At 39.2% G+C, this 12,579-nt stretch overlaps 1 protein-coding gene across 1 annotated transcript in view; it reads right to left on the reverse strand.

The window, feature by feature from the left end:
- Positions 1 to 12,579, reverse strand: part of TGFB2 (transforming growth factor beta 2) — a 119,329-nt gene that overhangs the window by 14,160 nt on the left and 92,590 nt on the right. Inside the window, exon 2 of the mRNA XM_063443821.1 lies at positions 9,789 to 9,952. Coding sequence (XP_063299891.1) covers positions 9,789 to 9,952 — 164 coding nt within the window. The remainder of the gene's footprint in view (positions 1 to 9,788; positions 9,953 to 12,579) is intronic.

Below are 12,579 nucleotides of genomic sequence, written 5' to 3' on the forward strand. Positions count from 1 at the left end.
CAGTTCAAGCTGCATTGGTGATGTAATGCAGAATGCTTTCTTGGCACCTATTAAGCTTCCTTGACACTTACTGTGCATTGTTTAAATGCCATAGCCAAACTGAGCATTATAGCAAACCACAAGCATCGATTTATGGCCGTAGTCCATAGGAACTGGGGAATTGGAGATTCACATTATCAATGTACAGCAAACAAATATGAAGCGACTGTGTGATGCTATCATATGAAAATGGACCAGCATCTCTTAGGAATGTTTCTAGTAACTGGAACACTCTGGACACCATAACACATAACTTATTCTCAATTAAATTTTTATGGTGCCCGGAGGTACGGATGTCATCTTGCCTCAACTACCCATCCGCTCAGCTCCCTGGCTTCCAGCAATGTCCAAGTAGCTATCCATTCACAGACGTGTGTGAGAAATTGGAGCTGATAATGTAGCAACTGAATGTAGAAGGTGTAGTGCTCTTAATGTTATCCTCTCTGTGCCTAGTGGGTAATCCAGCCATGGCCCCAATACCCACAATTCACCATTCCCAAATGTATGACAAAATTAATAAATCAGTAGCTTCCACGAGTAATGGGATAGAAACGCAATCGCAATGTATCACTGGAAAGTATTTTTATTAATGTTTTATTCCATGTATTAGAATACATTTCTGTAAAGTGTTTGAAGGTTACCATTCTAGTGTCCCAAAACTAAACACAAAATGCAATTTATTTAAAAGAATTCTTCTAAAGTATAGCTTTATCATACCTTATCCATGCTAAGCCGACATTTGGCCAAAGTACTTGAAAAATAAAACATAGGCCCCTTTTGATTTTATCCTTTTTCCTCTCAAGAAAGTAGTTTATTGTTCTATTATTATTATCTAATCTCACTGTATACTTCTGAGCGCATCACTAGGTCATAAATGTTAATACAGTCTATCCTAAGTAAAATCATATGTTGTCCAATTCAATAAATATTAACAGAGGGATTCTTAACCCTTACAGTACCTAAAGGCTTAAATAAAGTAAGTTGTTCAGATGTATTTTCCTTTAATATATCTTGGCTATGTACATTCTACAGAACAAACTGAAGAATAATTTGATCAGTTTCATTATGTACTTTATGGAATTTGAAAATTACAGAACCTACTGAAATTTTAAGACTGGGGAATTCTGGATTATCTAAAACCAATATGGTTGACTATAACTGGGATTGTTGGACCTTTTGAAACAGCTTTAAATGAACTCTAAATGCACCTGGACTTTTCAGTTTTAATGAAGTGGTCTGGATGCAGTTTACTTTTAGTTTTATTCCTGCAAACTAAAACATTGTTTTTTTTTTGTTTTTTTTTGTTTGTTTTTTTTGTTTATAAACTTTTATTGTTTGTATAAAAGGAAATCACAGGAAGTCATAGCAAAACATAGCAGGGGTGATGTACATTTTTCACAGACAAACTGTATGCATCATTGAAGGAGACCCACGCAGGGGTCACAGCACAATTTACAGTATTATATAGCAGATGGAAAACATGGTGGTTAATTGCTAGGTATCTACCGCCATAGAGAGTTGTGTTTTGCATGAAAGGGTATGAGTGTGGACCTGGGGGTTTATGGCCTAAGCGGTAAGTAATGCCCGGGCCTCTAGCGTTGGTGTCCTTTTACCCTATTGTGGTAATAAGCATTCAACCCATTGCAGTACGAGCCCTGATCGTTGTTTCTTCTAGTGTAGTGAAGGTACTCGAGCTAGGTACTCGGGAAATTGTCCTACTATTGTGATGTCTGGGCGGGTTGCATTTACCCCCACTCTGAGTTGTAAAAGCTTGGCGTATCAGGAGCCACTGGTATTGCAGTGGGTTTGTTCATTGCCAGTGGTTTCCTACTGTTTAAGTATGGTGTGTTTAAGTTCAAGTTTGTCTATACGTGTCGGTTGTGAACCATGTTCCCGGATGGATGGTGGCTACTTGTTCAGGATTTGGTCAGCAGAGATCAAGCAGATATGACAGTGAGGGTATCTAGCTTTCGGGCTGGCTGCAGGTCTCTCAGATTGAGAGTTGAGTAGTAGTGTGCGAACAGTAGCGGTTTATTGCGTTAAGAAGCTGGTAGTTACCTGTGTTTGTCTGTGAGTTTAGAGTCAGCGAGTCATGTCGCAAAAAGAGAGAGAAAGGGAGTAGAAGGGGGAAAGGAGGGGGTAAGGAGGGGGTAAAGGGGGAGAAGGGGGGTGAGGGATGAGGGATGAGGGAGGGGAAGCCCGAGAGGAGGTCTAGAGTGGATTTAAGGGAGCATTAGGCAGTTGGCCTATTGGCTATCTTGTGGTCATGTGTGTGGCGGAGGAGGTCTAAGTTGCGGAGTCATGGGGCATCTTTAGAGTGTGATAGGAATCTTGTCCACGGCTCCCACACCTCTTCGAAGAGGGATAATTTGTGGGTAATAGAGGCCTGTATGTTTTCCATTATTCTAAGCGTGTCTACTCTGTGAATCCATTCTCTGATCGTCGGAGTGTTAGGGTTTTTCCATTTTATTGGAATGAGGATGTGGGCTGCTCTGAGGAGACGGGATATAAGTCTCTTCTGTGTGTTGGTGAGGGTGTAGGGTAGCAGCAGGAAGAGCAGAGTATGTGGGGTGTGGGGAAGTTGTATTCCTGTTATTGTCGTAATCATTGTCCCTATGTTTGTCCAGTACCTTTAGGTTTGAGAGCAACACCACCAGATGTGGGCCAAAGACGCACCTGGTTGGGCACATTTCCAGCAAGTATCTGGAGTGTTGGGAAAAAGCGCGTGCAGTTTAGCTGGTGAGTAGTGCCACCTGGAGATTCTCTTATATCCGCTTTCCTGAATTGCAGTGCAAATAGATGTTTTATGTATTTGGTTGAATATAGATGTCCATTGCGCGGTCGTGAGTTGTGTGTTAAGGTCTTCGGTCCACGATACGGTAAACTTGGGCAGGTGGGCAGCGTAATCCGTCTGGATAGTTTTATAGAAGGTCGAGAGCTGCTTAGTTTTAACGTTCTGGGTTTTACAGTTTCAAATTCAGAGAGGGGTCTGGTCCCCCCGAGGAGTCGTGCGTCCGTCTCTAGGAAGTGTCGTAGTTGTGCGTAGTGAAATGTTTGCATTGTCGAAGGGTCAGTTGAGCATATGAGGTCCAATAGCGGGCGAAGTGAGTTGCTATCTAGAATAGATCCTAAGGTAAGGTACGTCTGGTCATAGGTATCTCGGAAGCCTCGGTAGTGTACGGGAGTCAGTCCCGGTTGGAAGTGCGGGTTGTGAGTGATTGGGTACAGTGGGGATGGGTGTGGAGAAATGTCGGGATTTTCACGTAGTCTGTCCCATATCTTAAGTGTGGGCGGTATCGTGGGGTGCGTGTCGCAATCAAGGAGTAGTAGCTTGGGGTGGGTTCTTTGCCAAGGGATCGTATAGATGGGGAGTTTAAACATAGTAGCTTCTATTTTTGTCCATTGGAGGTTTGGCGAGTGTTGGGACCATTCGTAGATTCTCGTTAGCATCGTAGCTTTATAGTATTTTTCCATGTGGGGCAGCCCTAGGCCCTCGCAGGACTTGTGTCTAGTAAGCACTTCGTATGAGAGCCTGGGTTGCTTATGCGCCCAGATGAATGAGGTAAAGAGATTTCTCAACTTGGCAAAGAAGGCTTTGGGAATAGCTATAGGTAGAGTTTGGAAGAAGTACAGTATTTTCGGTAGTGTGTTCATTTTGAGGATGTTTATTTTGCAGAGCCAGGAAAAGTGTGGTTTTTGCCACACCAGTCGTTGATCTAAACTGGAGAGCTATAGTATTAAAAACTGAATAGAATGCAATAGCGTTATGAATACAAATGTGTATTCCTAATGTTATAATGCCATATTAGCAGTTTAAGTGCCAGTCGTTACCATCCAAAAGATAAAAGTTGTTTTACTTACCTTTTCTCGCTCTCAGCTCTGGACTCTGTGTTGCCGTCCAGCCTCCATGGCTGAGATCATCAAGACTGATGATCACAGCCAATCCAATGCTTTCTTAAAGAAGAGCATTGAGAGACTAACGCACATATGATAGAAATAACAGAGTTTAACCCAGGAAGCGTTTCAAGTGGCTGTCAGAGTGACAGCCACTAGAGGTGTTTAAACCCTGCAATGTAAACATTACCATTCCTGCCGAACAGACAGGGACATGACACCAAGACCATTTCACTAAGATGAAGTGGTCTGGGTGCCTATAAACTCACTGTAAGCTACTGGGATAGAGTGTGTTGAATACAAATGTAACCATTATGACAAGCTTGCAACATTGTAAGGTTTCGACAAACACTGTATGAAACACCTAACAGAATATAATAAACTGTGTCAATGTAAAAATTTTAAATCAATGCGGAAGACATCAACTCATAGCTGCAATAAATCATACTAAGGCTACAGCTAAAACTTTAGTCTGTTCACACATCAAGTAGTAAGTACTGTAGGGACAATTCCCCCCCTTTATGAATCGGTCCTGCTATACGAACAGAGCTCTGCCTCAATGTGAAATTACGAAAGATACCTGCATCAGTATATAGCTCCAAGCTATGGAAATCATAGCTATCAACAAGATAACAATTTAAGATTAATAAAGATTAATATAGATTACATTGATGCTTACTTGAAGATAGGTATGTCATTCATATAATTGGTTTATGACAGGCTCATGTTAAAAGTAACTGTACAATTATCCCACTGTGTGATCAAATTTCAATTGCAGATAAAGATAAGACAAATATTCCTTTGGGCTTTGTTTACTAAGCAATGAGCTGTGACAAGCTTCAGAAATTTAGTTTGCAGCGTGGTCCAAATTTTAGAATCGCATGATCAATTCAGCACAATTTGCTGTTTAGCAAGTAAGCCATATGCCGAAAGGTAGCTTTGCAATGCAGAATCAAGTCTACTTTCCTGGATAAATATTTGGTTAAAAGTGAGCCAAACAATGAACCAGCATTCAGTTAGATTTTCTAAATTATGTCACTAACTTTGTTTGTGAGGTTAGGATCCCTTTAAGAAACAGCAGTGGCTTATACCTGTTTTTTTGGGGGGGGGGGGAGGTTGTATCACCGATGTTTTGTCACAGCTTCAAGTTGGTTTTCAATGTATTGCTTTCTAGATTAAGACAATTCATCAAATTTCCTGTGGATCAACAGTGCACTGCAAGGCCAAATCTACAGTCATTCCAGATAGATTTGTTTCATCTTGTTCCCAGGAGACTTTACCCAGAAATTTATTGAAAGGGTTAGTTTTTGGACCTTTTAAAGGTTCTACATGACTTTCTGAGGGAGTAGCTCCCTCTGGCCAAATACCATGCACGCAAAATGAAATTAAGGGATAATCTGTGCATTCTGAAAACGCATCACTAAACAGTGGTCTGTGGTGTATTAAGAATTTATCCTCAACATGGGCCAAAAAATGCCAGTGTGGGCAAAAAATCACCAGTTATGTTGAACTGGAGAATTTTCTCCCATGTAAATATTCTACTTTGTAAACAGTCTGTCAACTGACCACAGGCTAAATTACATATTAGATATGCACTGAACTCCTATCACTTTGTTGTGTGTGTGGTGTGCACACATTGGGCTGGTGCACTTCACATAAGTTCCTATTAAAGGAAAACTATAGTGCACTTTAGCTCCCTGTAGTGAACATTTGCTCCTGGCACTTTAGCTCCCTATAGTGAAAACTTCCTCCCCTTCTCCCCCCCCAAAGCCCCACCCCCCGCCCCCCCATGGTGCAGAAGGGGTTAAAAACTCATACTGCCACGTACCTGGGTCCAGCGCCGATGTCCCTCGGCGTCTGCTCGGGTCTGCATTTGCTCCTCCCCCGTTGATGTCAGCAGGCGGGGGAGACATAATGCACATGGCCGCCCTGGCATTAGGATTTCCCTTAAGGAAAGCATTATTCAGTGCTTTCCTATTGGGATTCTGGTGACACTGGATATCATCATGCACAGCGTGAGGACGTCCTGCGTCGTTTAGATGACCAAAAGTTGCCCCACAAAGCCAATTATTACAGTTTATAAAAAATAAAAAAAAATGCAATAATTCGCTTTGCAAGGTTAAGGGACATGGGACATTGCACCCAGACCATTTCAATGAGCTGAAGTGGTCTGGATGCCTGGAGTGTCCCTTTCACCCAAAATCACAGCTGAGTGCATATACAGTCAGCAAGTCAGGTAACTTCAGCGCAGAAGAATGAACGCAGCTATGAATAGGCTGTCAGCTAAAAAAGTAGTTCTGCACATCATATCAAATGAGTGAAACTGCAGCTATAGGTTGAAATACTTATCAGATTTAAAAAAAAAAGACACACAAAGACCAGAATTAGAGACGCCTGGTGGAAACTCTTCCTGATCTGAGAGGGGTCAGCCTGTTGCTTCTGCTTACAGTGTATTAGCACGCGCAGAAGGAATGCTGAAGGTTTGCCTCTCTTTTTTCTTGAGCTAATCTATTATTTTACTTTGTAATGCTTTAACCCCTTAAGGACACATGACGTGTCTGACACGTCATGATTCCCTTTTATTCCAGAAGTTTGGTCCTTAAGGGGTTAAACAGGGAATAACTTTGATACTTAGAATGTTCCTTCAAACTCTATAACTGGAAAACAGAAAATGTTCTTCCTATAAATTTACTAATTTAATGCAATATTTCATGATAACTCGACAATAAGGACAAAGTTGTTTTTGTTGGGGTTTTTTTTAGGAACTCTCCCGAAGAAGCAATGACGACTATTTTTTATATATATTTACTTGCTTTATTTTTGGGTGCTTTTTCTTTCCAGCTGAAAATATTTGAGCAATGCACCACCCACCCTTCCTGGATTAAAATGATGACATTTGGTGGAGATCTTACTATTAGGTTCTAGTATTCAGCTAAAAGGTCCTCCCATATGTAAACCACCCTCTATAAAGATCTGCTTTCTAATATTTCCTTCAGCCCTTTTGAGTTAAATGTCATGAGTGCCAGAAAACGTCCTACTTCATTCATTTACAATACCTCTTCACATAACATCATAAATCATTTCCTAAACTCATTTCCCATTCACACTGAACTTCTTTGACAAATTCCTCATTTCAACCTCAAAGTAAACATTCTATTTACCTACGGACATCCATCACAAAATACTTAGCACCGAAGTCAACCATGGATTTACTACAAGTAAGCCCTTCTTCGTCCTCTGTAGCAACTACCTCATAGTTGACAAACAAAGACCATTATGGAAACTGGAGTTCTGGTAGGAGATAGTGAGGGATGGTTTTGGCACTGCAGATATTTGTGAACTACATTTCCCATGATGCCTTGCCCAGCTTTTAGACAATTTAGTTCAGAACCATTTTAAATGTCAAGATCATCTATCACCACTGGTATAAGACTTGTGTGGCCTTACAAGCTGCCAGCTGGATTTTGGCTATGATATCTGCAAAAAAAGTTCTCTTCTTCCATATTTCTATATCTTTATTAATGGCAGAATACATTTTAAAAATGCAAAGTTATGCTTCCTTCTTTTGTAAAAAATAAATTAAAATAAATGTATTTTTAGACCACCTGGAATGTTAAAGGGCAATTGTCATCAAAGTTTCATCTCATTATTAAAAACATTTATTACAATTCATGCAACTTTTTATGATTTTTTTTTTAAAACAAAATGCATATTATTTTGAGAATTTTCCCTTTTTTTTGTCTGGCTGAGCAGCCTTATTGGGTCACACTCTACTGTTATCTGACCAACTGCTATTCAACCTAACTTGCCTGTTGCTGCAGTTCACACAGAGCAAATGCAGCATACAAGTTAGGGTGAGCAGCAGCTGGTCAGATAACAGTAGAATCTGACCAAACATGGCTGCTCAGCCAGATTTTAAAAAATGATTTAAAAAAAATCAAAAAAAAATCAATATACATCACTTAAAAAACATCAGTACATTAAATTAAATGTAATAAACGTTTAAAAAACAGAAAGTGAAAATGTGATTACGTTTGTCCTTTAACATATGCATAGTCAAAGCTCTGTTACTTAGAGACAGCAGTGCTGTGGCTACCAAAGGGATGCACAGACAATGGATTGAAATATTTTATTTTCTTGTATTTATATATTTGCTTGTATCATTATTATAACAATATGCATGTGCATGTAGCACTTACAAATGTTTTTTTTTTTGGGATATATGCTCATTTTTGCTGTTGTGCCTGGAGACAATGGTGTATGGTCTGTATAATAATGTATTAAAAGTTTTATGTTTAAATTCATATTGTTATGGTACCGTTTAAATACAGATAATAATAAAATTAATAATAAACAATTAAAATGACTTGGTCTGTTTTGTGGTGTTTGCATTCTTTGTCAATATCCCTCAATGTTGATATGTCCACTTGGTGTGCGACAACCCAAATTAAGCTGATAGGAGATATAGTTACCTTAAACTCTGAACGTGCCATCTTTTAATTGCCTTCTGTTTTCAGCTTCATTATCGAGACCACTAAGGGCACATGCTGGAAAAAGTTCCTCTAGGCCAGGGGTGCCTAATAGTTAGATCCCTAGATGTAGGACTACAGCTTTCATGATGCTTTGTCATTCTCAAGCATCATAAAGGTATGCTATGCATCATGGGAGTTGTAGTTCCTCAACATCCGTGGATCTACTTTTTGGGCACCCCTGCTCTAGGCTGTAAGCTCCTTTTTTTAACATATTGTTATTGTTGGATCTATTGTTAAATGCCCTCCTTTTATAAAATTGTAAAGCGCTGTGGAATATGTTGGCTCTATATGAACGTCAATAATAATAATAATAATATTAAAAAGCTGATCAACATTTGTTGACTTTGCTCATAAAACAAAGCAGTTTTATGTCGTATGATACCATATGATTGCTTTGTAATTTCAATCAAACATCAAAGCAGTCAATATGCGTATTTCATACAGATTTAATGTGACCGAACCACTTTAACACCAAGAGAGACACAGTGGTTTAATCAGCACATAGTGATATGTGTGATGAGCTGATTTACAAAAGGTAAGTCAAAATAAATGTGAAAATTCTCCAACTTGGACAAAATAGAAAATGCAACCATTGCGACCAACATTTTACAAATGTGGAATAACTCACAGTGAATAATTTCCACATACATGTAGCACATTTGAAGTTATTTATTAAACTGGGGAACTGTAAAGAATTGGCAAACGTATTGGCATGTAAGCCAAAGTAGCTGACCTAGAAATATTTTCTAAGCCCACTTTTTTTCCAGCTTACTGGAAAAAAAAAACAGTTTTGGCCTACAAATGTCTTGGTTTAGTGATTAAAATGCATAACATTGTTTCTGCTTCAAAGTCAGTGATTATGTGTTAAATGATTACTCCCAGACTAACGAGGGCCATTTACTATACTTTACTAAAAGTGAGGTAAAAATAGTCGAACTGTAACTTTTTCCAAATCGTTCGGTTTTGCCATTCGTGAATAACCCTGCACCAGTGCCAGTGCTACATCAAAAGTAATGTTTGATCTAACTGAGCATTAAATGAGATGTTGAAATGGATAAAAATCACAGATTTTATATTTTTTTGCCTGCCCTATGTGAAATGTCAATAAAAAAAAAAAAGAAAATGATGAAAAATATAAAATAAATATACTACCATTATCTCCACTTTCTGTTATTTTGCACAAAGCCTTGTCAGATATCCGAACTTATACTTTATAATCCTCAGATTTCAAATCTTTTTTTTTTTTTTGTCCAATGAAAATGAATCATTACAGAAAAACAAATATAAATAAAGTACTTGGAAATAAAATGTGCGGAGAATTACCTGATAAAGTTCTATTCGTTGCTCCGAGACCCGTGCCTTTGAATTTTGTAAACGAAATACTCTAAATTCTGCCTTCATCAAGTTAGAAGCATTTTTCTCCATCGCAGAGACGTCGAACCTTACAATACGGAAGTAAGGACTGTAATAGTTTGGTGGGATGACATCTGCAAAAAGTTAGAATACTATTCTTTAGAATGATAACAAATATGCTGTTCATTTTAAGAGTATTATACAATAACAGCCCGAGGAAACATAGAAGGAGATATCAGCAAGCAAGCTTAAGAAACGTACAACATTTAGTCTTATTAACAATTTAACTATAAAAATAAACATCTGGGTTTGGTTACCAAAACAGATGATTACTACAGATTAGTAAACCATTGCCAGTGATATGTGAGGACATACATTTATCTCAGGGATAGATGGGGAATGAAAAATTAAACCTCTAAAATGTAAAGACGTGAATATAATCTGTGGTCTGGCAACCGCTGACAGAGTTGTGTATATAGAGCACACAAGGTAGATTAAGAGAAAATGAACATTTTGATCTGGGATAGCAGTATTTCTGGATACAGTAGATAAACGTAGCTATTATATTTGTTAATGCATTTTTTTAATTCAATATTTACATTTGTTTTGTATGTTTTCCAATTTATCATTTGGGGTTATAGAGTCCCTAGTATTATTAATTTTGGAGTACTTCTTTTGTGATGGTAGTTAACTATAAAAGGATGTGCAAAACTGTTCATTGAAAGTGTATTTATCTACTAGACAAGCCCCCTAATCCCCATCCCCAGATAAAACAGATTAAAGGGGGAACCATCACTTCTTTGGAAATCATGTCATTAAATAAAGCATTGACACCTATAAAAAAAATGTATGTAATGTTTGGTGTTATGTTTTGTTTTTCTTGTAATGGATGTTAAATATTTAGAAAATTACATCACAGTGGACAGGCAAAGGATGCATTGTTGAAAATGTCGTCTTTATGCCGATTGCCAAGTGCAAAGGGCAGAATTTATAACAGTGACTAACAGGGAGATAAGAAAAAGGAATATACCTGACAAAGACAAATCAGTTAAATATAGAGGGGAAGTGAATATTATTTTTTTTAAATCCAGAAAAGTGAAAGTGACCCAACCTGATTAAAGGGATATAGTAGGCACCTAGACCACTTTATCTCATTGAGGTGGTCTGGGTGAAGTGTCCCTGTCTGTTTAACCCTGATGTGTAAAATATTGCCATTTTTTAGACACTGCAATAATTACATGTCTCCATGTCTCGTGGCTGTATTCCAGAGAGCCGCTATAGGACTTTTCTCGTGTTTAATGGGTTTTAACTCTGTGAAATGACGCTGGACGTCATCACAATTTACATGAGGTCATCCAGCGTCTTGAAAATCCCCATAGGAAAGCATTGATTCAATGTGTTCCTTTGAGGAAGCCCTAATGCATGCGGTACTCACGGAGCATGCGCATTACGTTCTCCTATTGCCGTGATGTTGAGGAGGAGCCAGAGACCGTGCATGTGGACCTCAGCAATAGAATCAGGTAAGTGAAATAAATGACCTGAGGGGGTGTAGGGGAGGGGAGGCAGAGGGGCACTATATTGTTAGGAATATAGATATGAACACTATAGTGTTCTGGACTGGACTCACTATATAATAAAGACTGTTCTAGCTACAGCAAGTATTGTTGACAAACATTCTGGCATGTACAATTAGAGTAATAATAGTTTATTTTTTCAAGCCAGACAAATAGTGCTCACAATTAAATAGTGCTCACTCTAGGCACCCAGACCACTTCAGCTTAATGAAGTGGTTTGGGTGCCAGGTCCCTCTAGGATTAACCCTTTTTTTTATAAACATAGCAGTTTCAGAGAAACTGCTATGTTTATAATAGGGTTAATCCAGCCTCCAAATCCTCTAGTGGCTGTCTCACTGACAGCCGCTAGAGGTGCTTGCGTGATTCTCTGTGAAAATCACAGTGAGAGCACGCAAGCATCCATAGGAAAGCATTGTAAATGCTTTCCTATGAGACCGGCTGAATGCGCGCGCAGGTCTTGCCGCGCATGCGCATTCAGCCAAAAGGGAGGATGGCGCTGGAATAAAGGTAAGTTTTAACCCTTTTCTCATCCCAGAGCTCGGCGGGAGGGGGTCCCTGAGGGTGGGGGCACCCTCAGGGCACTATAGTGCCAGGAAAACGAGTATGTTTATCTGGCACTATAGTGATCCTTTAATATGTTACAGCACAATTTCAAGTTTTATCAAGACATTCATAGGTGCTATTCAATGACTTGTGAAAAGACAAAGGTCTCCAGGTGGAACACGGCGGCTAAAGTTGTTAAAATAACACTGCATTGTGTTTAGTTCTAATGTCTGCAGCTAATTCAAGCCTTCCCCCTTTTTCCCGGTCAATGGTGAATTAGCCAATCACACGCTCTGTATTGAGAAAACCCTGTGGTCTAGCTGCACACTTAGATTTTCATTCAAGCTTGTCAATGGATGGCAGTACAGCTCACTGAGGAATATTAGCAGACATATTCTAGCTAAACACACTTCCACCAGCTTGGTGGAGATAGCAGAGGCATAGGAAACCCTCTGGGGGCAGTGTGCACTGTGTCACAAGTGGGAGGGGGGTGCACAGAGCATCCCCATTCCACCGCTCACTCTTTGTAGCATGGCTGCAAAGGACTCACAAACTAGGTTTCACAAAAAATGAACTGATACACCAATACAGGCAGAAGGTGTGGAGAATAGTAGAAATGGCCAGAACATGTAGGTGCCTAAGAG

This window comes from Pelobates fuscus, chromosome 2 (genome assembly GCF_036172605.1).
Source record: "Pelobates fuscus isolate aPelFus1 chromosome 2, aPelFus1.pri, whole genome shotgun sequence".
Taxonomy (NCBI): Eukaryota; Metazoa; Chordata; class Amphibia; order Anura; family Pelobatidae; genus Pelobates; species Pelobates fuscus.